Raw genomic sequence first — 26,929 nt, 5'->3', positions numbered from 1 at the left:
CAGCCAAAGAACCCATAGTAGTCGCATATTTATCCAGGGAGGACAGAACGAGCAGGTGTATAACACTGGACACCTTTTGATTGGTAAACATGCATATTTTATCCGGCCTCGCAATCGGATAACGTGTTGTTCGTATCAATTATTCTCCAAAACTCAACGCTACCACCTAATGGGGAACAGAGTTTTAATTGAAACGTAATCCCAATTAAAATGAGTTCACGATACTCTGCGCACGAATACGCGTAATCGTGTTAACGAAATGAAATGTCCACTCTGGCGCAAGATATCGGGGTGGTACTGTTCGCGGAAAAAGGTATAGCAAGAGCTTTTTAGTCGATAAGTTTCAACCTATTTCCTACGATAGATTTTATTTTCCTTCCCTTGCTCGTTTCTTCTATTTTCTCTCTTTCTCTCTTTTTCTTCCTCTTTCTTCTTTTAATATCCCTTTGCGAGCGAAGCGAAACGCTCCATGTTAAAATAGAATATTGTTTCCCTTTCTGATGGAGGAAAATTCTAGGAATGGTATTTTTATTAAAGGATATCGTGAATGTTATTCAATACTAGGAATTCATCCCGGTTCCACGTAAAATCGAAGAAACATCAGGACAAAGTGTATTCCTCAATGTATTTGTTCCGTTTATTTTTTATTCATAACGACTTACATCTCTATGCTCTTCAAATATACAGTCTTATATCTGGCATGATTCTCGTACCGATATATATTTACAACAACGTCTCACAAAACGTCACGTAACAACATCATACATACCCTTTTTTTTGTAAATATAACATTTCTTTATAAATGACTTTTTTTCTAATAGGACTCGTGTGCCCTCTCGTAACAATCACGTTCTCCGCAACGATCGTCACACGAAGGCAACATTCTGCTTAAAACACGCCCTTCATTTTTTCACTTCCCGATTACGTTTTTCCCTTTCGATTACCTGCGTAGAAAAAGCTCTGACCGCTGTCTGTTACGATAATTTTCATGTGTTAACTTGTGTATGTACGTTAAAAAATGCTCCCGCCGTTAAGAAGTAACCTTAGAAAACGAATCGAGAACGCCTGTTATATTGTCGGATCAACGATACATCCGGAAAGTTGTTACAAACAAAGTAAACCGAATTTATTACGAACCGAATACTGGGAATCAACGTGAACCACGCGATATTCCGCCCTTCGAAAACGACCATTCGCAAGAAACAACGAACAAACGATATTATATCATCGATTCCTTACCAGCTACCTACGTCCTAGATAGTTTTTATTCTTGTTTGTTTCCCTAACGCATCAAAATGTCTCGCTAAAGCACCTTTTACGAATACTTTCTATTCCTCACAGGCTTCTGAAACGGATCATCGGATTCGTTTCACTGGATTTGTTTGCTCATCAGCGGAAGAACATGACGACGGCGATTCCTCGTCTTCGTTCACGTTGGCCATGAAAAATATTACGTTGTAACATCATAGACAACGCTAATTCGTACTTACGATTACGATTTCATTACGCAGGAGAAAAAGTTTCTTCTTATGCATCGTTTAATCGAGTGCAAAGTTATCGCATAAGCTTCGCGTGCCATGATTCACATGTTTTCTCGTAGATCGTGGTAACTGTGAATTATCTCGAGAATTATCTCTTCTTCGCGATAAAATTAGCGAATTGTATCTAGAAGCTAGTTTATAATACGCGTAGAATTTGATCTACAAGCGTGACTTTTTTTTCTTAGAGTAATCGACGTAGATAAAAAGAACTATAACCGATGTCACACGACGTCGAAAAGAATTTCTGGTTTTCTTGACGCGCAGATATTTTCTCTTTTTTTTCTTTTTTTGTTTGTCCAAGTTCTCGACACGTCGTTGTAAATTAGCCGAAACTTGACGCGGGTTGATCGCAGAGGCACATTAACGCATCCAGCTACTTCGGAAAATTTTATCAACGATCTTCGCTTCTGCTTCTAGTTAACCGTCGAGCTTATGTTTCTTCCGGCTCAATTGTTGAGTATAAAAATCTGCACGCGTCAGATTGCGAATTGACGATTCTACCTGCCATCAATGATTAAATTGGACGTAATGGTCGACAGACTGTCATCTATATCGCTATGCAAGCCGATGAAAATAAATTGCACGTTATCAGCCTATGTATATTTTTTCCGTGGTGTTACTTCGTTAACGCATATTCCAGAATTCTGAGATTAGATCTTTTATTTCTTGTCTGTCAGATTACCTTCGTGGCAATTTTGAAATTTCTGATTATCGACATGAACGACAGTTCAAATTACAATAGAATGAAACCTGTATTTATAAAATATCGATTGAAGGTGTTATAGAGGTTCGCGTTACGATCCTCTATAGGAGATATATAATTATATAAAAGATACTATAGTTTAAAAGATATATATGTATATATATAATATATATTATAAAAGTAACTGAATAATATTCAATTGAAAGATTTTTCTTTAAACTTGTAGACCATTTTAAATTTAAATTTATTTGAAACAATGGATTGCCTCCTTTTCAGTCGTACCGGTAACAAAGAATATGCAAAAAGAACGATCGTTCTCGCGACAAGCGTAGCTCATTGTCAGCTAAGCTCGTTCAGTGACGGCGACGATACGAAGATTTATCTCATATTAGAAACATCTAAAAATACTACTTCTTTTATTTTATATAAAAAGATTTAGAACGACTCTCAAGCTCCACACAACCCCATTCTCTTTCCCTTCCCAACCTCTTTTTGTTTAATAATATACAATTAACGTCTATGTAGTTATGTACAATTTGTTTTTTCTGCCTTACTGCCTCTTTTGTGTCTCTGGCCTCGAATAATGGTACTTACTCGGTCTTTACTTAAACGATACGCCCACTGCACGTCTAGGTTTTGCGCGAAACGTACGGATAAATTAAGCTCTATATCGCTGCTCCGTCGTAACAACTTCTATAATTTTATACAATCTATGTGGTTGTATTATATATCGTATCTGTTCGAAGGAAATTTCACGTTACCACGGTCTCGCGATCAGTGTCATGATTTACGATCGCATGCGAGATTACCGTAGTAAAGTGAATCGCGTTCGAAGGAATGGAAGGCATTTTGTAACATTTTCCTCGTCCTTTTTCCTTTTATTTTCCCCTTTCTTCCACTAGTAAGCTTCGTGCGCTTCCACAGACTATTTAGCATAAATTTAGTGAATAATCGAGACGCGATAACGAGGTTTTTCCTGCGTGATTGGAGGGAGATTGAAGGCATTGCATTAGAAATCGCACGAGTACGTTTCGCCAAGGATTTGTACGCTATTTTCACAAGCTTCTCTTCTTTTCTCTTCACCTTATATTTTTTCTTCTATTTGTATTTTTACATCGAAGAGATTTTTGTGTGTTAAGCTGTATGAAGCAGAGCTCGTAGAAAAAAAAATGATTTTTAATTACTCAACGTTCGTAGACTATAAACGTTTGAGGAAACGAGTTAATGATTAACATTAAAGAGTAAGTATGCGATAAATCGTGAAACTCGTGTTCAACGTTCATTTCGTTGAGCGATATCCTCGAAGTTGTGCCTCTTCTTCTGACACGTCCCTCTATACACCGTCGTAGATAATTTTATATAAATCCATATTCTTATGAATATGGTTAGAGGAACGCATGCTTAAGCAGAGATTTATTACATCCGTCAAATATTATAACGGTATGTATTCTATGCATTTTTGTATCTTTAAATTTTCCAAGCATCTGCACAAATAGAATCCACAGGGAATGTATTAATAACCGACACAATATTAGACAAGAAACGCCAACTTAGAACAAACAATCGTTTGTCGTGATCATAGTACGTTCGTGTCAGATGAAGGCAGACTTCGCAATTTCTACGATCGATATCCGCACATAAACTTACATAACGTGTTACGCTGGTAACGATTAGTTTCAGCTGTTGGCAACATCAGGCACCACAAACTATAAGTTAGGCCCACTTTGGTAATATCGTAGTCACTGTCAATGCGAACATTCCCTTAACAAAGACAATTCATCTGATACATTTCGCAGAATCAACAACAAACAACCATTTAGAACAGATAAATCAACGCGATAAATCAGAAGCAGAATTTTTATCGTCCTACACTATGACCTTTTTAACTGTCCTGTATCAGAACCTTTGGGCGAATAGAGGCCCAATTTCAGCGTAAGTTCTTTCGGCTTCCTAGGAGCGTTTCTAACGGGAAAGGGACTGAACTGCGTTTTTGGACTGGTCACAGTGTTGAAATTATTATCAGCTCCTTTACTCGAGTGTCCTATGTTACCTAAGCTAAGAGATGATTTCTTGTAACTGCTGGAACTTCTATCGGGTAATTCTGCATATTTCCCAACATTCATCTTGCCAGGGAATTCCGGATGAGAAACCGGTCGTTTCGATTCGTCAGAGAGACCTGATGAAAGTTTCGAGGTGTAGTGATGATTGATAGTAGAAGGAAAGTGATCAGGAAACTGACGATTCGGTGATAGAGAATGATAATCTCGGTGTCTCGTCGGTAAATACGATCCTGTCTCTGTTCCAGGTTCTATAGGAGGTAACGTGCCTAAGTGTCTATCATAATCCGTCGTACTCTTGGTATGAGTGTAGTCCTTAGGAGACAAAGCGTCGTATTTTCGACGAAGAAGGTCGGAAGATTCGCTGGGATAGTTCAGAAACGAGGTACCACCAGTATCCAAGATTCTTTCCTCCTTAGAAATATATTTCGTAGGCGTTAACGGTTCGGTATTTCCATTGCTGAAATAAGGAGACTTGCTCGGGGTAGTAATCGATCTACTTTCTGGCTGGAGAGACATGTAATCGGTGTTAACTTCTCTGACTGGATCATCGTCGTATCTGACACGAAATTCTAGCGATTCCTTCGTCATCATTGGACTCTTCAAATGTAGATCATACGTATTGATCGAGATCTCTGGTTTATGGTTAATGTACTCGAAAGCGGTATCCACCACAGGTTTCTCATACGTAGCTGACACAAATGGATTAGTGGAAACTTGTTTAGGTGACAACTTAGGCTTGAAGTCGAAGGTCTTGTAGGGATCGTAAGAAGTCTTCAGGGGTGAAGTGTCGTATTGAGCCGGCTTGGAAGTGTACCTCAATGGTGACACATCCTTGAAGGGCGACGTATTTGGAACGTACGGAATCGAGGACAATTCCTTCTGTGGAAGCTCCAGAGTCGGATCTGGTAACACCTGTGCGGAAGAGATCTTATCGAGTTTCTCCAATTCTCTGTAGATGTCTATGTCGCTTTTAGGTGATGAGTCGTCCACGTGATACTTCGGTACGGCGTATGCCGTATATTTCGGAAACTTGTCAACGAGAATGGACGGTTCCTGCGTCGAGCCTAAGTCGCTTCTCGTGTCAATGGAGTCATTGGATGATTTATAGGAAAATACGTTAGTTGAAATACTGGACAGATCCAGTCCTTCGATCTCGCTAATATTCTGGCTAGATGGTCCTTTGTCCAAACTCACCATACTAGCTGGAGAATGATCGTCGTAGTTTGCCAATAATTTCGACAATTCCTCGTTTATCTTACGATCTATTAGAGCTTCTCTCGTGTTCAAGTATTCGTGGGATATCACCTCGTCCACGTCGAAATGGTCCATCTGCTCCGTCTCGTCGATCAGAGAAAGCTTCGATAATTCCTCGTTAATCTTTGCATCAAACTCGGACACACTGGTAGCAGTCATGTTGTCGAAATCCTTGAAATTGATTCTCGCCAATTCCTCGTTAATCTCGTGTTCGTTTAATCCCATCTTCTCTAATATCGGACTAAAGATCTTCGAAATCTCCTCGTTTATAGGGCTAATGGTAATTTCTTTCGATATCTCCTCCAGGTCTGGCAGACGCTTTTTTGCCTGACACGCGAGAATCTTCTGAAGTATAGCGGAGTTTTCTTGAATGATCTTCAACGCCCTGTCGCTGTTCCTCCGCCCATTGTCACTCTTTTTACGAGGCTTCACTTTCGTCCACACGCCCAACTTCGACTCCCTGCCATCATCCGTGCCGTTACTCTTACCACAGGCCATGGTCTTCAATATGCTGTCGCTATTTTCGTCGATATTGATCTTCGGATGTACTACGTACGATTTTCTGCTTTCTCCGGTTATATTTATATCCGGTATCTCCAGACGATGTTTCGAAAAGTTCCTCGCTGAATCACTAAAGGTATCTTGCCTTCTGGCTTCTAAATTCTTCATATCCTCCCAAATATAACTGCTCTTCTTCGTCAACATCCCATTATCCGACGACCCATCGTTTGCTTTCGCCTCCAAGTGTTTAATATCTTCTAAAATGTCACTGGATCTCTTCTGCGCGATCGACGTTGAAAATTCATCGGTGGAAGCCGATGACTTCATATCAGCGTACCTTCTACTGTCCAAACTGCTTGAACTTCTTTCCAACAACTTCGATCTATCTCTATATCGATAGTTCAAATAATGTTTATCTAGCTTCTCCTGAGGCAAAGAAGGTACCACGTCTTTCTCCGATGACGGATCATCCCCTCCGTCATCAAAAATATCCTTATCCTTGCGATAGTAATCCGTACTCGTTGTTTGATAATACTTAACATCACTAACATTGATTCTTCTATCCGTCAAATTAATACTCGAATCTTCATTCCTCGTGATGAACTCTGGTCTGACGAATGTGTCACCTTTTCGTGCTATACCGTCTACATCTTTCATATCAGACGTCTTTATGGAGGAGTCAAATTTCGACTGATAACCTAGAAACTTGTTCGATTCCCTCGAACTGGTCGATTTCTGCTCAGGTGACGTTTCGTTGCTGTCCAAACTGGATCTTCTTCTAGAAGCACTGTACGGGGACGTCGGAGTTTTTTGATTCGGATTCGAGATCGGATAAAACGGCGAGGTAGCGCTGCTCAAGTCCATTGGCGAGCCTGATACGTCATCTTGGCCCCGTCTACTGAAATTCGAGGTATACTTTATGGAGTTGGCACTTATTGGCGATTGCAGGTCCGAACTGAACGACCTCTCGGAAGACTTTAATTTACTCGGGCTACACGATTCACTGGAGCTGCTCACGACTAGTTTTGGGCTGACTTCTGATTTCTGCAACGAGTCCATGCTGATAGGTGTCGCTGAATTGGAAATCTCATACATTTTCTTCGCGTCGGTTTTCGTGCTGTCCCTCGTACTGTCTGAATCTGCAGAATGAAGAACCAAAGTCTTCGAGTCTGAGCTAAGTGACGAACACAGGGATTTGTCCATAGGGAAATCTCGAGATTCTGATCTAACCGGCGTCCTTGGGCTAACTGTCAGACTCGATGGTTTCGAATCAGGTCCCATGGTTTCACCTGAACTGAATGATTTGTTGCTTTCCGGTGTTTTAGGACTCTTCACTAGGTCTGAATAAATTTTCGTTTGGGTCGTCTGTATTCTATCGTTATATGACGTGTTCTCTAACGTTTCATGTACAATTTCAGGCGTTTCAGGAGCTAATACAGTAGTATTATGCGTTGTATGTATACTGGGTGTCACTCTGCTTAATTTTTGATCAACTGTTACAGGTGAAATAGGAAGATGACCAACGTAGGCCTTGCCATAAAGCGTTCTTTCAGTATTCACTGTGTCTGCAGTGTCACTGGTTAAACTTCCTACTTTTGAAGTTTCATACGGTTTCAAGTCCAAAGATATTCTACTAGAGAAATCGAAGGATGTTTTATATCGGTCAGATCTAATTTCATTTTCTATCTCTACATCGAGGCTTGATTTATCTTTGATTCTATCGTATTTCTTGTCCAGGGATGCTGAATAATCCAAGTATATGTTTAAAGAATCCTGTTTCATAGTCGTAGTTATCTTGTCTTCAGTTTGGTCTTTCTTGATTGTCGCAACTTCGTCTCGAGGTATATCTACAATCTCATTTGTTGTCTGTTTAGATCGATGCCTTTCGTGCACTAATACTTCATCTTCTTTCGAACTGATCTTACTGCCACTGAAACCTAGATAATCGTACTCGTTCAAGTCCAATGACGATTTTTTAATGATATTAGTATCGGAAGTGTAATCTATAGATAGATCTGATATGGATTTCTCTTTTTTCAATTCTTTCGTCGATTGTTCTTCCGGTGATTCTTTGCTCTGCACGCTAAATTTTTGAGGAACCATGGAATTATTGTCATCCTCTGCTGATAATCGTCTTATTTGGTCGGTGATTTTAGCGATTGATATGTCACCAAGGTTATCCTCGGAGCTTTTCGAGTCCTTCGAATCTTCGGCGTTAATTGGTTCTATCTTCTCCTCGAGAAACGAACGATCGAGTGGCTTCTCGCGAATCGGTGATCCGGTGATTCGAGAGCTCTTCTCCTCATCCGTACCGACGACACAGGATTCGGATGCTGACGTCAGGTCTTCGCTGTCAACGTCACTGAGACGGTCCGGTTCGTCGCACAATTCCGTCGATGTGCTGTCGCTATCACTGTCACCGTTACTCCGCTTTGGAGAAGCCAGCTCAGCTTCCGTGGATTGCATTGTTACAACGCTGCATTCCACCGTTTCTGAAAGGTACATGAAGGTACATTGGCCTATTATATACACTTGACTACAATTTGATTATCATAAAGGACGAGATATGTTTGTGAATCCATTAAAGTTTCATAATAATTTTTATTTATCTGCCTCTTGTTGTTTCATTATAATATTAAATTAACACATACATGCTAATTCAGCGGTGTAAATGCAAAGCATGTTATTTAATTTCAAGGATACTTCCCTTTCTATCGTAGGTAAAGCAGATACAAACTAACTGTTGGTAAGAATCGTTTACCAACTGATGATACATATGAATACAATCTGTAGTTTCCTGTATTACCATTTATCGGTGCTTCATTACTTTTAATCGATAAGTAAACTATTTCGTCAAATAATATATTTAAAAACTAGCAAGTGGTGAATTAGAAGAAACAGAAATTTACCTGCTATCTTATAAGAACCCTTTACGGAAGTATTGTTCGTGTTATTTGTACCTGGTAAATTCGAGGGTTTCTGCTTCGGTTTTTTGGTGTCTTTCCAGTGAAGCGTGACGCCTTGTCTGTCCCTTCGGTTTTGATTTAGCGTCGTAGGTCTTATCTTCGTCGTTGCAGCACCAGAAGGTAGGCTCAGGGGTCGATTCTTCCCACTCACGAGCGCACTTTTGCCCACTAAAAGATGATTCATGGCCTGAGAAGTAGGAGGTGGTACCATGGTCTGCCTTGCACATGCAGCTGCGCCAGGAAAAAAAAGTAACGTATGCATTCTTGTAGCCGTTCAATTTGCAACAGACATACTTCCATTGGTCTTATTCTACTGTCAAATGCCTTAATATATGCGAAACATTTATGTCAAGCACGCATCTCAAAAGCGATGGAGGAAACGAGATGATTTATCGTGCCTTAAACCTTAGCAAAATACATTTAATTCTATGATTAGAATCTGTAATTACCAGAAAGTATAATATGCGCTTGTCGTTGACGTTCGCGTAGCTTGGCGTACTGCTGTTTCAAAGTGGTAATGTCCAAAGCGAGCCGTTCTCGGTCGCTGCTGGGTGCCATTGCCTGCAGCGCTCCAATCGTTTGAGGTATACGATCTGCGAACATGTTTTTACGATGTGAAACAACCACAGCTAATATCCTAACGGTACAATGATTACAATGTTAACGTATTTTTATTTCGCACCTTTCTTCAATCGCTGTGCCATACTGAACATCGCAGCAGCCACGGCCAGCCTTTCATCCTCCTCCGTGTCGCTGTCCTCGTCGTCGCTCAATTTTCTTGCCCAAGGTGTGATATTGTATCTATGTTTCTCTCTTAGCCCCGTTACACCATGCAAAGATCCCATACTAACGATATTCTATCAAAGTGACACAATTATATCATTCGTCACGTATTCGATCTAATAATTCTTTCAATAATTCTATAAAGGGTTCTGGCAAACCTTTATGAGGTTATTAGTATCCGTGAACTCGAGCATCTCCCTTGTCAGCACTCCCATTATACTATAAAACTCGTCCGCCGATGTCACCGTCATAATACGACTGAAACCAAACAATATCACTCTATATGTAACTGAACAAACGAAGCTATAGAATTATAGATATTCAATCCGATTCTACTTACTCGGAAAGTCCTTCCCAGATGGCCAGTGCGGTTCTAAGCAATATCTCATCTCCTTCGAGAAATATGAGGTCCCATACGCGCAGGACAGCCTCTTGTGGCAAACAGTGACAGAAAAGAGTAAGGAACCATTGCATCGTGAACACATTCGTCAGAGGTGGCTCGTAACTGCTGCCTGAACAAATTTTTGTTGTTTTTTCGCGAATAAGATAAGCCAGTACAACGCCCCTGGGACCGATCTCGCAGTCCCTACAACTGAATTGAACAGAGAGTTACGATTGCACAACCAGTTTGGTTACCTGTCGCCTTGTCCTTAGCATCGTTCTGCAGAGCCTCCAGATGTTTCGAGAGCTTGGGCAGTCTGCCCCGGAGGAGATCTCGAAATACCGCCATGTCGACCGACAGGCCACGGAGATTGTCCGCGAAGTAACCCTCGGGCAGGACACCCTCTATCAAGTAGATCATCACCTTCACCGCGGCGGACTCGGCGCGATCCATTACTTGCAAAACGAGGGCGGCCAACACGTTCAGGCCCTGGCAATAGCCGACGGACTTGTTCCATCGGGCGAAACCAAGCAGAACTCGACGAAGCACCGCTTGATTGTCTCTGCCAGCTGCACCGCAAAACAGACTGCAGCCCGTTCTGTGTAGGTCCTAAAAAATTCGTTCAAATACAGTGTGTATAATGGTGTACATGTTCGTGCAATATCACCTAAGCTTCAATATTATAAAATTCTAAAATTATGACTTACTAATATAACATAATCGTGAATAATTGACTATTCAAATATTTTCATGATCTTCGACGTTTCTATACATTTCTGATTTATATACATGTTCAGATTCGTTGCAAATTTTAGCAATATAATCACGACAATAATGTCGTATTACAGTGCTAATGAAATTTCAAATTTCAATATTGCGTAGTATATTCAGAAATAGCTTGTACGAGTGTTCAAACAGGGTTAGGTTTGATTTGGTCACTATTTCGTGAACCATTCATAATTATATTTATAATGTGGAATACTTAATAAAATAAAATTTGTTGGAGTTTTCCAATAGCGATAATATTTATAACAGGCGGTGTATATAGGATTTTATACTTATGGAACTCTAACGGGACGAATTACGATTCCGATAGAAACCGAAGGAAAATGAAACGAGCTGGCTGGTGACTCGGCCAGATTCATTAAAGGTCAGTTTTTCTCGTCGCAAGCGAGTTAATTGGAAGGCTCATTGGCGACACTTAATTGCTCGGCGTCGAAGTGATTGATGATCGAAATTTAATTGCGCTTAATTATACGAAGAATGAGGGCGAATATAAGGAAGGAATCGTAGCAGTGGTGTCAAATTTTCGTGGACACGTGAAACGTGAATGGAAAACTGGTTTCGACTGTTTTCGTTCTGTAAAGGAAGATTATTTGGAAAGTATTTGGTTGGAACGTGGGAAAAGTAACGGAGAGTGAAAGCTATTTGGAAGTTGGGAAATATTTAAAGTGCGTGGTTTGAAACGTTGTTTGACGACAGAGATAAAAAAGTATTAATAGCTATTTATACGGCGAATGAATAATTCAGTAAACGAACGACGAACAAGTATTTATTAGTAGTCAGTTTGAAGTCCTATTAGTTAACAAGCAACGGAAAATTACTTCTTCCTCTCTATCTAAATAAGCTTGTACCTAATAGCACTCGTTAATGATAAAACAAATAAAAAATGTAAGTCAATCAAAAATGTAAAAACAACGATATATACATGGAGAAAAATAAAAAGGCATGGATATATATTTGCATTTCAAATTTAGATATTGCTCTCGAAAAATCATGTCGCTCTCGTCATTACGGCAGCCAGAGATGGTGAGCAATAAGTTCATAAGAACACCGATGTACATGAGCAACTGTTATAAAAAGTATGTACGTTCCGCAGCCTTACTTTAACGATTTGTATACCAAGCTCTTCATCGTCAGGATTGCTCCACTCGTTGAAGCAGATCTTTTCAGCCTGCTTCCAATCTACGCCGCGCTGCTCTAGATGACGTTCTGCCAGTGTCAGCCACAACTGTGAAATATTTAGAAAAAAAGAGGATAGAGAGAAATGAGGATGCATTCTATAGGACAATAAGCTGGTAGATGTTGGAATCTAGTCTGATACTCGCCTTCTTTCGAAATTCCGGCGGAATTCCTCCTGGTAACCTGGCAACCATTTTCATCGCGTCCAGCCATTGTATAAAACCACTTTCTCCTGGTTGCGGCGTCAGGCTAAATCTCATCTTCGTGTCTTCGACTGTAAATTCAATTTATGCTCGAGAAATATCTGGGGTTGATGAAGAAATTTGTACAAACAGCAGTTCGACGTTGCTATGAATAAAATGAAATTGAAAAAAAGTGAAACGAAAAATATAGAGAAAAATACAAAGATATTCGAGTAACAATCCTCTAACTGAATATGGAACTTGTTAAACATTGAAGATCAAAAAGAAAAACGAGAGGATCAAGGATAGAGAGGACACAGGCACTCGTTAAATTGCTCGAGTAGTATAAATTGCGTTGAACAAACAGAAACGTTAATATCTGTAATTCGATCGAAATGTCAACTCCCATTCAGCTTGGATTACGAACTTTTGCAATCAAACGTCAGATCTAACACAAGGCGACGCGCAGAACAAACGACGAAAGATGGACAGTTAAATCAGAATTGAATGCTTCGATCATCATGAAACCTCGAAGCATATTAATACATTTATCGGCCAGACGGCTTTATCGTCGTTAATGCTATTATTTAATTAGCCGTCGTGAATCTTCGAATCGGGTACATGACACACTCTGCGTGGACGACTCCGTTGATATTCTTACGATTGATCCATTCGATTTTGTAAAACCTCAATTCAAAATTTTGAATTTTTGAAATTTGAACTTGAAAATTTATTTTTTAATAAATATATTAATGAACATATAATAGTATATTTATTTAACATATATTTAATTACTCCCTAAATGAATGTTTCCTTACTTTTACAGTTTCACACAAACATTTTTCTTTTCTTTTTAAGTATAGGTACGAAATATCACCTCAACCTATTACGAATTAAAATGAGAGGAACATGTTTACATTGAAATCTAATTTAGTTAAATACGAAATCATTAACTAAATAAATGTATTTCGCGTCAACAAGTTGAAATGGCCATATGTTCCATTATAAATTTTACAATCGCGCTCCGATAAATATAAAATCTATAACTCGTCTATCAGAATGTATTACGGATACAAATGTGAACTGATTTCCATTATCCCTTTGTTGTCCAAGGATAAATTCCGCAAATTCCGTAACTCGAATCACCCAGTACATGTAACCGAATTTCCTTTTGAACTGTAGGATTTTGTTTGAACGAAAAGTCCATTAATAGAGACTCGTTCGACTTGAAATAAAGTACGACGCCAATGCGTGTGATCAACTTTTCGAGAAACTCGATTCTAACTTATTCAATCGTCAAACGTTTCATGAATTTCTAGTAGTTCGTGGGAGTACATACTTTGCATCCTTGGAATTTATGTGCCTTAGAAGGAAATTCATAATCAGCGAAGCGCAACTTAAGATTTCTGTTGTGTACACAATTAAAAAGTATTCGAATTTACACAACGAAATAATATTTCCCGTTACTAATACAAGAGTAAAGACTCCTTCAAAAGCATCGTTGTTGACTCTTAGAACGACGGAGACAAAGTTACATTCCTCCGTTCCAAGAAGTTGCCAATGCAAGCATCGTATCAATCTCGGCAAACGTTTAAGTTACACAATAAATATTACCATAGTCGATCGTAAAGAATCGCCCAAGAGTCTGACTCTATCTATATTTAAAAATCCTATTTCGATCAGTGGCGAACGAATCAAGCAGCAATTACGGCGCTTTCGAATCAAGTCGAAAAATGAAATCACATCGCATTCGGTGATCTCGTTTTCAAAGCAAAAGCGATTCAGCCGAAACGAAAACAGAGCTTTGAAACGTAAAGCCGCGAAGCGAAAGTTAATTGAAATTCGCATGCACAGTCGAACGAAACGAAACCAAACGTTGATTCCCATTTGCTGAGAAACGGAGCACACAGAGACAGTCGCATGCACCGGACGTTGAAATTGTTTTGTTCACCTTCCAATTCTTCGTACTTCGAGGCAGAGCTGGCAGCGTACGCGGCTCCTGACGCGAAGTTTTTCAGGGAGTTGAAAAATCCGCTCATTCTCCAATTAGGAACGCCTCTCTTTCTTCTTCATCGTCACTTTCACCTCAGCCGCCTCTTGTTGTACGCAGTGCAGCCGCCTTTCAGCCGTTTTCGTGATTCATGATCCGTCGACCTTCCGCTTATTTCCTCGGGATCATGTTTGCTAGTCGCGCTCTGCGAACCTTCTGTCGTGCGAGATGCATTTTTATCACGTGTCTGAAATCCCGATGGCAACGTTTACCTCGCGCAAAACCTTCTCTAAAAATAACATTTGTCGGCGTTACGCGCATTCGATCTCGAGGGAAGTTTCTCCTCGATAACGCTGCGGTCGACGCTGATACGTCATGGTTGTCGACCAGTTTGAAAAGTTGATACACCGTGAGTTATGAACAGAACAACTAGCCGTTATTATCCAACACACACGTATCGTATACGATAGCGTTCGAGTACTATATATGAAAATCGAACGAAGAAATTCCTTTAGTTACGGTTACGAATATGCATGTGTATTGATAAAATAATGGGTAACCATATATGTACCGAGAGGAGCCGATTATTAACATATGTGCCTTTTGCTTATTCAAATGGTCGATATACATAAAGCTTAGGTATTGTAGAGAACAAACGAACTTAAATAGCTACTCCACTGTTAAAAACAACGAAGGAATTATTAATTTCTTAAAAGCGTATCAAGGAATCAGGAAGCTCAGCTTGAAAACATTAATTTTTAGAAAGCACGAGCAATTTTCTAAATCGGGATCCTGGTGACAAACGAAAACGCGTTTCCAGCGTGGTTTTTGTTAATCGCGTCTACATGAAGTGTACCACCTGTTACAAAGCGTTTAATGCGGACGTACCACTGATACGTAATGCACGCGCTCAATTCTACGAAGAAGTTGGTGATACTGGGACAAATCGATTGGTTATCAGTGTTTCAATTGAAAGCATGTGACGCACGGAGCGTAACGTATACATTGGAAATCTCTGGTCTTCCGATGGGACGAAAATTTTTAGTATAATATAAATCATTTGGCGTCGATGAAAAGTTAACAGATTCGAATATCACTGTCGAAGATAAAAGCGGTTTGTTCTTAGACTGCATTGGCAATAAAAAGAACAAGTTTACCACGTAACTATTTTCAATATAAATTTCTTCATAAAGTGAAGACATTTTTAATAATGCTCAAAGTATTACAGAGTTAACGATAAAAATAACAAAAGGTCATTTAAAAAGGTTGTTAAATATCTTCTAGATTCGTCCGAAAAAACTTAGAGAATGGTCTAAAAGGCTGCATATGGTTGCTACGCACCCCACGAACACGTACACGAACACAAGCACGAACCAACATCAACGCGAGCACGTACACGTTCACCGCGAATCGCAGCTTGAAACGAGGCATTAACATCGGTCGAACTGGTGTATCGAACGTTTTGGTTTATCTAATCCTATTCAGCCGTTGAATACACATCGATTTCTCCGCTCTTTGAAGGCCTACTTATTTCTTGGCCAAGGAAAAGGATGTCCCCCCTCCTCTACCGAATAGAACGTTCCAAGCAAAGAGAAGCAAAAGAACTTAACGAAACTTTCAACGTCCTCTTTCCCTTCGTCCTGTGTTCGCGTGTACTCGAAGCTGCACAGGTACGAGAACGATCATTGTCGTTCGATAAATCAACGTGCTTCGACGCGGTCAAGGAAGCTACCAAAACACATCCCCGCGAGACTGCTCCAGGGACGTCTTACCATTGTCAGTGCGCGAATCAACGTCGTGAACGTGAAGTGGACGGCTTGTCCTCGGGAAAACCGCACGTCGTATTACACATCTGGCCTCGTGTCACTGAGCACACACGTTCCTCGAACACTCACCAGAAGCACATCCCCGTAGTGCACCCCTCCGACACTGACGCGTACTGGTTCACCCTCTTGTGTACGTGAGAGAGAGAAAGAGAGAGAGAGAAAGAGAGAAATCGTTGGAATTTACACGACGCACTGTAACGACAATACACACGACGTGATGTTTCACTTTTTGGTTCAGACCAAACTTTCTTTTTTATGGACAATTGTACTGAGCGAGAGTACACAATCAGGACGACGACAACGACGTGGTCGTAGACGAATACGTCGAGTTAGCTTAACGACCACTACGCCGGCGGAAGCACAGAGATGCGCGCGCGCGCGTACGTCCGCCGTGAAAATAACTATGGTGCCTGGCGTGTATGGGAGGGGTAGTTGTCTCGTGGAACCCTGCAATAGGCACACTGAAGCCGTTTCACGAACCGTTCGCTTTGGCAGCCTTAGCGATCAAGCCACTCCCGTTAGATCGCATGCGCTAACGCCCCCGCACCACCCCACTGGTGAGGAATTTGTATCTGTGGGGGTGCTCGCGTGCGCCAACGTCTTCGTGGCCAACGGGAACGCCGTGACCGCTCCGTAGGGGTGGCTCGAATTCGGTTGTTCGACGACGTTGCCGCGATTATTCCCGTTCTGTCCTGCTGCTATCTTTCGTTTCCACGAATACTTCGGGGCACACTTTCTCTTCGTTGTTGGACGAGTGCTGCGATTGAATAATTGGAGGAGCTCTTCCATTATCTTTCTTTTTCTTCTTCTTGTACTTTGCTTGAGAGTTCTTTTGTTAGGGAAATGGGTATCCTTAAATAGAGTTACCCTTGTCGTCGTGAGAAATTATTGCAGTTTTTTCAATGACTTTTGTTATCTTTGTACGTTGCTTCTCCTTATTGTGTTCGTTTGAAGGTAGTTTTTAAGTTTTCAGTTATTTTTATTGCAATGTTCCATCATAAATGAGTATTTCCATAGCGTACGCGATAGTAGAAGTAAGAGATTTTATCACCACGTCATATCGCGGTGCAGCAGTCGATTTTAATCCGCGTACACAACAAAGCCATGTTCCTTCGATCGATGAACTTATCGACTCGGTCCTTTATGGGTCAGTCGGAAATGTCGTCAGAGTCAGTAGCAACACGACGAAGAGACTAAGGCCATCAGATACATTCGTGGATATAGTGTCTATCTCGACGATCCTCTTGAGTATAAAATAAAGCTCTCAAGATAAAAACTGAAAAATAGCTGTTATTTTTGTAATGCTATATTGCTCGTGTTCCGTTCTACATTATTAATAACCTTGCCAGCATGTGAACTGATGTGTTCTAACTGATACGAATCGTTGTCGCATAGTTAACGAACTAGTATTTACGTACATATATTGTGCATGAACTTGATAATTTACTTTATCATGAACCATTCTATTTTTCTCCCCCTATAAGTATTATATAGAGTGGTTGGTAACTGGTGATATAAGCGGAAAGGGGGTGATTCTACGCGAAAAAAGAAGTCGAAAATATAGAATAAAAATTTTATTTTTTAATTTTTTTCTTTTTTTTTTAATTTTTCCATCGAGACAACGATCTGCAATGAGATCCGTTATAACGTACCGCACGCGTACCGAGCGAAAATTCAAAGTCGATTTTCTCGAAAACAAACCCTCAAACGAAAAATGTTTATTCTATATCTTCGACTTCTTTTTTCGCGTAGAATCACTCCCTTTCCGCTTGTACCACCAGTTAACAACCACCCTGTATGTCATTCAAATTTAACGAGGTTTCTGGGAGTTTCAAAATTCACTCTATAGTCAAATTTATGATAACTCATTCCGTAGTTAAATATTGAGAGTCTGAAATATGCGCATGTAAATATTTGCTTCTGATAAAAGAATAGAAATGTGAAAGAACTATGTATATCGTTTCGTTTTCTTTCGATCAGAAATGATCATTAATATTAGGCATTATCGTTGACATTGACAACTGTCGGAAATAATTAACAACAATGTCAAGATATCAGCGATACGATTCATTTTTACAGCTAACTGGAAGAAACGACGAAAATGGAAAAATTTAAGTTATCGACGTCTTTCGATCGCGTTTCCAGGACTCCCATCTCGTACATGGAAAATCTGATCGAACATGAATTAAAGACGAGCTTAGCGTTTGTAGATAGAATTACCTTTGTCCGTATCAACAATGCTACATTGCAAGTCCATATTCGATTGAGACACGCGATCCTTTTCGCGCGAATTCGACCCAATTCAATTCGTTTCAATCCAGCTGGAGTCTCGTCTGACCGCTTATTTTCAGCTTCCAGGGTTATTCTTTCTGTCGATCATCATGGTCGTGTTCCAATGGATGATACTTCCAAGCCAATGTTAGTAATTTTAGCGTGTAGTTATTTAGTGAAACCGAAAGAAATATTTTTTACGAGCTTTCTATTTTCTTATTTGCAAAAAGGAAAGTTTAATACATGACTCGTGATAGAATATAATCGTCCAAATAAAATTGTAGATTAAAATTCGAGATGATAGAATTGTAATCTATATCAAAATATAATCCGAAATATTTGAATAATTTAACGCTAGAATTTAATATTTAAAACATGTTAAAAGATAAAGGTTGAGCTGTTGTGAATTAAATATAAAAACTAAACTGGTGTATACAGTTTACGTGAAAAAAATTGCATTTTCTGCGTGACGCGAGCCAGGGGTATCACGATAATCGATGCAATCATCAACGCATAATCCGCGCGGATATATTCAGCAGATACGCTCATTTCGCAAGACCATGTTTTTGCCGCTTTTGCAAGCACATCGGGGTAATGGCTTGGAAACAGTTACTTAATATTTTGCACGCTCGGTTGAGCCATTGAAGCACTCCGGCAAAGGACAGAGTTTAGAAGCTGTGTTTGAAAAATTGTGCAAGGTCGATAAGTTTCTCGAGTTAAGGATGAAAAATTGTTCGACGAAAGCGTCATCTTGTCCCGAGTAAAACGAATACCATGACCAGGATCGTAGTGAAGGGAACGGTGAAATCGGTAATAAAAACTAATTGTTACGTCGCGTAACACTCTACCTAGCCCAGGCCACACACCGCAGGCAAAATGGCAACCAGATGTCTTCGGATACTCACTGCGTACCCTCAATAGCCTCAAGTACCTTCCATAAATCTCATAGATTTCCTAGTAAAGGTCCATCAAACCAAACAAACGTCTATTTCCGAAGAATTTCTAAAGACTATTGTCTACCAAGGACAAGGGAAAGTTAGTTTTTCTCACGCACGCTGCAACTTTCCTCCCACTAACCACTTTCTCTCGAGGGCGGTTAAGACCCTTCGTTTAACCAATTAACAACGAAGCCTATTTCCCTCACTCTCTTAACTAACATCGGCACCAACAAATCCGATGGTCCCGTGCGCTAGACACATCCATCCTTAGCTTTCCTCCGACACAGCATCATCTCCCAAGACAGTACTGATTTTACATCCTTCGAACGGTCAACATCCTTCCACCGGGTATACACACCCGCAGATCAGTCACTCATTCATCTCGTACATACGCACCAGCGTAACTGCCTTCGTTATAAGTTGTTGGAATAAACGGTGAAATATAACTTACTCTACTGTGTCATATTCATTTAACCACCTCTGTTATCTTAACCGAAACAGGGGAACGACTACTTCGCGGCGTCGATTCACCGAATCGTAGCGAGAATTTACGCCTCTCGCTGACGCGTTTTCCTCGCGACCGCGTCTCTCCGCGAACGGTCGTAACACTAATAAATTGATAAATGACAGGAAGGAGATTAATTCTTCGTAAGTCGATAATGTAGAATTACAAACTGTTAAGTGCAAACTCTTTCCAGAAAAATATTTATGATTTTTTGATTACCTAGACTAGATCCCAAATAATTTACTCGCCGTACTCGTCGTATTTACTGCATATAATATTAAAACAACCTATTTTGAACACCAAATGAAATTATTTGAAATGTCTATCATATTCCTATTTCAAATAACAATCTGTTAAATGCAAAAATTAAAGGAGGAAAATTATAAGATTGAATAATATAAATATAAAAATCGATATTGCATATAGAATGAAAATAATTGCATGTCCTTAAAAATGCATTTATTAATTAACTATTTGTGTTCATTGATTAAAGCACAGTGAAAACGAGAAACAATTACATCAACAATTAGATATAAAGTCATTTCATTCGCATATTTTTTAAAGAATTGTTGCAGTTTTAAACTTTTTAATATAGATAATTACATTTAAGCAAATTAGGTGAAGTTAGGATCCGAAATCAATAAGGATCCTACTATTTATATATATCTTTACGAAGTATGGAAGTACCACGAAGCACTTAGTCGACGATGTTCTTCCAAATTAAATGTCGCACACTAAGGTTCATGGAAAGATGTGTGGCTCCTAGAACTTTTCACGAGAGTTGCTCGAATCCATTACTTTTTCAATTTCTATGTGTACCTAGATCGAAGCTGACCTTTATAGGTCAAGTTGAACCGACCCACTAATCGAGTACCTGCCCGGGACATTGTGCACTCTGTGGGCAGTCAGTGATCATTTTGTCCAAAATCATCCTTTCAGAATATCTGACTACGTCTGAAGAATCCTTTTCCAGTAACTATTTCTAACAATAGTGATCCATTTAAAATCGATCATGGAAAATGATCTATTACTGTAGGAGCTTCCTTGAAATGAAATGAGGACTTAGAGAAGTTTACAGGAGCATATAGAAAAATGATCCTACTACAGAATTGTTTTCAAGAAGTCAGAAATTTTAGCAATAAGAGAAAAACCTACATATACAATATACAGGAGATCCGTCGTAAGATATCGAAAAGAAAAATTCCTACAGTAAAAATTGCAGTGCAAGAGTATCTAAAAAAGAGAAATAAAAAAAAAGGGAGTGCAGAAGTACTAAAAAAGGGATTCCAATAATAGGCACGACAATACCGATAAAAAGAATGCGAAATGTCATCGACATTCGAGAAAAATAATTGACATATATTAAAATAGGCGTTTAACTACTAAAAAATAAAAATTAAGTGAAGCCAAGTAAACGACCTTTAAATTTTAATGTCATTACAATGTATATTTAAGTACACTTCGACTTTAAGTATAACAGTATGACCCTACTCGTTCGTGTGGTGAAAACTCAACCATAAAATTGCTTATGTGAAAATATCACACGATATAAGCGAACTATGCAAAACTGGAGGTAAACACAGATATGAAATGTTTGCCTAGTGGTCGGAGCGTGCCAGTTTAGTTGTGCATCGGCTCGCGCGATGCATCGGGTTCATCGCACTAAATGCAGATCTAAAGTTAAAGAGAAGACCGAGGAAAGTTCCGCATTTCCGGTTCGCAGGCGCAACATCATTAAAACTTTATCAATGACGCTATACCGCGAGGTTCAGCCGCACTTACCGCACGCCGGGCATGCGTGTCGTGCACGATACGCGCGGCAAAGTCTAATTATTGATCACCGAGCGCGCGTCGTGCCACGTGAAAAAGAAGGCCCTCTTTGTTTTCCGGATGAGTCGACCATCAGCGTAATATTTTTCGCGATACGCCATGATAATAACACATTAAAAGTATCGATAATACGTTTTCTGAAGCGTGAACAATTTTAGAGCAATGCCTTCCTGCTCCAAAATGGACATGAAGTTACAGAGTAACATGGTCGTGTTAATAACGTAATTTCATTCCATAACAGCACATACTAAGTATTATTTTTTCCACATTTTTTGCAAGTATGGTGAGGAGATCAAGGTTTCTATAAAAAATCGGGGAATAGAGAAATTGAAATTGCTAGCAAAAATCCATATAGTTGGACGATAACTTTGAATTCTCGGGCATGCGCAGCAGACGCAGCGTAAAACACGAACTTTCAAAGTTGTTTAGTAAAGTAGTGACTAGAAAATGTATTTGCATACCGTTATATTTATTATAGAATTTACTTATTAATTAATTAATTTCCAGTATATTATATTTCGTATTATCCAACGACGCCTTTTGACTACACAAATTTCATACTATGAAAATGAAATGTCGAACTTGATTAATTTTATGTTTTAATCATTGTATATAGAACTATTGACGCGACAAATTTAATTGAAATAGATGACGATCGAACCCAAGGCCCCCTTTATAATTTAGAGATATTAGACATAGGAGTTCGTATCAAAAAAATTAAATATTGTGTTAGAATTTTTAATGAGAATAATTTTGTAAGTTTGTAAAATATAACTTTGTGTCTTTCTTAAGAATGCACATAATTTGCGTATCTGTGCCACAGATCTGGACACCGGTTCGAATTCCTGTTCCAACTGTTTTCCATATTTATAAATGCAAAACGACGATAAGATAAACAATAAGTTGCCAGCGGTTAACGAAGAGGCGGTATAAATCGCGCGGTTGTTTCTCGCGTCGAGACGAAACACGAAGATCGCTTTTGTGCGGCGACGGTTTTATTGTCAGAAAGGGAAATACGGAGCTTGAAGCAACTCCATGCGAACAGCTGTGTTTTCCTATTATATGAAGCTCTATTGTTTGTCCAGCGACATTATCGTCGACATTGGAAGAACGTTGCTGTTTGTTTAAACGCTACTTCTTTCCCCTAAGCCAATTTTAGTGGTTATAAATATCATGCGAGTAAATCATGAAACGATACGATCACTTAACTTAAAACTAAATGAAGGAATACCGAAATACAAGCGTACGTGTATGTCATGCTTGAAGTTCGAAAAAACCAACAACAAGATTGTAAAAATTCTGAAAATGTACTCACCGCATTTTGGGCTGACTGCCAGAAGGTGAGCCGTAATTATGGCGCATAGTTTCTCACATTTGGTGGCGAGATGATCTTTACGACGCAACTGCCGAATGAGTATTTCACCAGTGTGATTAATATGGTCGCGTAAATTCAGCACTAAAACTTGAAGCTCGTGCTTACCTGAAATGAATTCAACATGCGTTACATAACGAGCAGGAAAAAAACTTTTAATCTCGTGAGAGTTACAGTGTAACGAGCACGTACAATATTCCGAATTGCACGGGGTTATTTCGAAATTGGGGATCGCGTGTTTTATATTCTGACGCGGATAAAAGGCGAGACACTTGGAGAAATCTTTGAATTCGCGTTGCAATCTTGATAACGGCCCGAAAGGGCTCACCCTGTGTACACAGCGTCCGAAGATTGAAGTTTCCCAACCCTTCCGCTTATGCTCCTCGCGTACTTCGATGAAATGAGCGTGCACTCCCTCCGACTGTTTCTTTTCGCCATTCCAGAAACATGTTCGCCTCGCAAATTCGTCAAAGTTTTCGATAACTAAGTTAAATTATGTTAACTTTCGCGTTAAAATTTAGATGGTAAAAATTGAGGGAACGACTCATCGTCTATAATACGTAAGATACTTAAAAAGAATCTCGAATAACTGTCACGTGTCACGGATCAAATTTAGAGATTTAATGAAATGTCGTGTAATTTAATTTCTTCACGTAGCAGGAGATAAAATTGATCCGTCAAATATATATTTTATCTTTATTTATAATTATTTATAATTGCTTCTTTTAATGCGTTTCTAATGTTTCTATGAAATAAATATATGTATCGATTTATATCGATTTGATCATTTCTACGTTTTTCGTGATGTTTTAACTCAAGACGTGTAATCTCTCCTCTGTATTTCCTTATGTATGTTCAACGAGGTAGAATGAAGCAGCATCGTGTATAGAGATAAAAGAAGTGCTTCTCCTTCGAAAAAGAAAAAAAACGAAAAAGAAGGAGGAAAAAGTAGTACTCCAAGTCAAAGAACCTTCGTGCCTCGAAGTCAACGAGGTCGCTTGTCTGTCTCGTCTCTACGACCTCTTGTCTCGTCAGCTCCTGCCAAAGTATCTTTGCCTAATCCGGTCACATTTCAAACTTCATGCGTTGAATTACGTTTAAATATCATAAACGAAGTGGCACTGTGCTCTTCATCAGTGACATTCGTGATTAACGCGAAAAATTTAGTTGAGAATTGCGATTTTTCACGCGATGCAGCAAAAGTATTCTTATTTTAAAATAGAAGCTAGTATTTCTTTTAATAAAATGTTTTTCACTGGAACGTATCCAACCATTTCTCTTCCATAATTTTATTTTTAAGAGTAGCTACTGTGCTTCTGGGAGAAATATGCTTTACAATAAATGTCCTCGAGCTAACGTGTTTATCCACCACCCACGAACGCTCTATTCTTTCCTCCGACATATCCAACTCTTATTGAATTACTCTTACTTTTCCAGAGTAAACGCGCCTTCTGCAGGTGCTGATGTTGCGGACGTATCTTCAGGGATGAGGCTGTCGAGTCACTTTCTGATCGTCTTCTGTCATCGTCTGGCAATCCATAAATATCTAGCAACAATTGATCAACTAACGAAGACACAGTTCCTTTTTTGTTCTCGGGTGGATTCGGTAATGGTGATGGATATGTCTGAATGGAAGAAATAATATGCTTATTTGCATTGTATGGGGATTTTAGAACCAAATTTTTTAGAAACATATTTTACGTCTATTACTTTCTCAGTTACATTTACGTGGTATTTTTACTATATTTTACCAAACTACAGTGGCTACAAAAAGTATTAGAGCACGTCCTTTATTTTTCATCGAAACATTTTTCATTAGGTTTTACATTTCATATTCAAAGTATCAAATATTTGTAGTCCTACGAAAATACTGTTAAATAACAAGAATAATTTTATTTTTTACGCGATATAAAACGTGAATACAAAGCTTTTTCTTGTTCTCTTCGCTTTATCCCTATAGAATAAAATACTCGATATTGGTAACAGCAACCTATCTATAATCTAACCTACGCCGAGCAAGGATTAATATTTTTCTATAAGCCTACCTTTGGCTTGCAAATGTAATTTTCATCTTTCGAATTGTTAGCATTTTTGCAATCAGTTTCGATTACGTCCCACGTGTCACCCAAAGATTTCGACCTCTTCAAATTTGTTCTCTCCACTTTGGTCGGCATGCAACTAGCCCTTCTGATCGGCTTTTTCCGATTCAATTCCATGAAATCCGGACCTTCCCATGATTTCTGAATCAGATTGCGTCTGCTTCTGTTATACAACGAGGGAAACTGATATCCATCTGCGCAATACAGCAAATTTCGTGTTTGTTGTGTGACGTATACGTCACCAAACACGCGCTCATTTTCCACGGCCACACATTTCACGCGGTAACTAATTTCCGCGTACTTCTTCAGAGGCATCACGTTACAGCTCATGGTTCATCAACGTGACTGTTAAGCTATTATACTTATTAGTATAGTCATTCGAGCTCACTGGAACTTCTTGTGGGTGGTACGAGGTTTAAGAAACATCGTGCGTACGATCGTTTCACCTCTTTTGACAATAGAGTTGATTATTTATGAAATGTCAGTAATATTGTTCCGCGAGAGCATTGAGAATACGTTTACGTCTGACTCGCCAGGAAAACATTTCACATTCAAACGGAATTCGCGCGCGTCAACGTGACAGAATGTTAGTTTCTCATTCTCTTGGTTATTACTCTCGTTTCAAGTTGTAAATACACAATGCTCGGCAACTTCAATGCGAAAGTTCGTTAGCAGGACCTTTCACACAATGCTTTAATAACTAGTGGTATTAACAATTTAGGACTAAATTATTTATTTATTGTTACTTGTAACAAATGACAAATAAACGATAAAGGTTTAAAACGATAAAGGTTTAAATCCAATAGAATATAATTATAATTTGTAAAGTTGACCTATAGAACTTTATTTGTTTTACTGCTAAACTTGTTACTGTTAAGAGAATCAAGTGAAATGCGAAGAGATATGAATGACAAGTTAGATATAAATTTCTATTCTTTGTGCCTGCTAATTGCCGGGAATGCTTGAAATAAATTACCAGCAACCACAATTGAATGTACACAAAGTGGCGCATATGAAGATATAATAAAAATTGACCAAGTGTAGTTAAATGAACGAATAAATTGCAGGACAATACTTCTTTGACATTAGCATGAGGATGTAGATAATGAATGACCTTCTTACAATTGAAATTATCTAACATTTATCATTTTTAATACACGCGCACTCGTAATTGCTTCCACCGCGATTAGGAAAAATCAAGGCTGAAGAAACATTCGAAACGCACACGTTTTCATTTGTGTTTATAAAATGGAAGCGACTATCGCCGTCGATGGAATAGGTGCTGTAAATTGCTGAATGATATTTATAAACAATTCCATACGAATACCACCAGATCGCAATTCGAAATAATAAATTAAATATATTATGCGTTGTCTTGGTCTTTGTTTAGAATTCGTTTAACGAAGGCGACGACTTAATGCACACACGTATGAAAATACTAATATAGAAAATTTATGGCACATTTAAATGTCACACGTTTCATACTTCCGCGAGAAAGAGTTTCAAATGTCGCGCAGGATATTTATAATACTAAATTAGAGTCATCGGGTGTCTATCTCTAAGAGAAATTTTATTTCACTTTTCACTTGTCATTACAGTACACATATTCACTTCAGAACTTTTAAAGACGATGTTTATACATTTAAGATTACTATTATGTTTGCTTGTCGTGATTTTAATCTGTAATTTACTCTTATTACTAGCAGCTTTTATTCGTAACATTTTCTGTCTTTTTAACAGCTTCCGCGTCTTGGCGTCGACGAA

The 26,929-nt window shown here is 39.1% G+C and overlaps 1 protein-coding gene across 5 annotated transcripts; it reads right to left on the bottom strand.

The window, feature by feature from the left end:
* Positions 1–613: 613 nt before the first annotated feature.
* LOC117208217 lies at positions 614–25,926 on the bottom strand. Of its 5 annotated transcripts, none has more exons than XM_033449186.1 (12): positions 25,112–25,926; positions 24,496–24,691; positions 23,010–23,174; positions 12,299–12,426; positions 12,076–12,201; positions 10,445–10,799; positions 10,149–10,320; positions 9,967–10,066; positions 9,708–9,882; positions 9,475–9,618; positions 9,020–9,256; positions 614–8,551 (listed from the first exon to the last, which is right to left on the bottom strand). In XM_033449186.1, the coding sequence occupies exons 1-12, from the start codon at positions 25,493–25,495 to the stop codon at positions 4,116–4,118; spliced, it is 6,618 nt and encodes a 2,205-aa protein (XP_033305077.1). In that variant the 5' UTR covers positions 25,496–25,926; the 3' UTR covers positions 614–4,115. The 5 variants fall into 5 exon arrangements, with proteins under 5 accessions (XP_033305077.1, XP_033305078.1, XP_033305080.1 ...); XM_033449187.1 differs by having other exon boundaries at positions 9,020–9,193; XM_033449189.1 differs by lacking the exons at positions 23,010–23,174; positions 24,496–24,691; positions 25,112–25,926 and adding exons at positions 14,286–14,613; positions 16,097–16,614.
* Between the last annotated feature and the right edge of the window lie 1,003 nt (positions 25,927–26,929).

Source organism: Bombus bifarius, unplaced genomic scaffold (assembly GCF_011952205.1).
Source record: "Bombus bifarius isolate JDL3187 unplaced genomic scaffold, Bbif_JDL3187 scf7180000008058, whole genome shotgun sequence".
Taxonomy (NCBI): domain Eukaryota; kingdom Metazoa; phylum Arthropoda; class Insecta; order Hymenoptera; family Apidae; genus Bombus; species Bombus bifarius.
The sequence above is the reverse complement of the archived record's forward strand: the minus strand, read 5'-3'. Positions and strand labels throughout refer to the sequence as shown.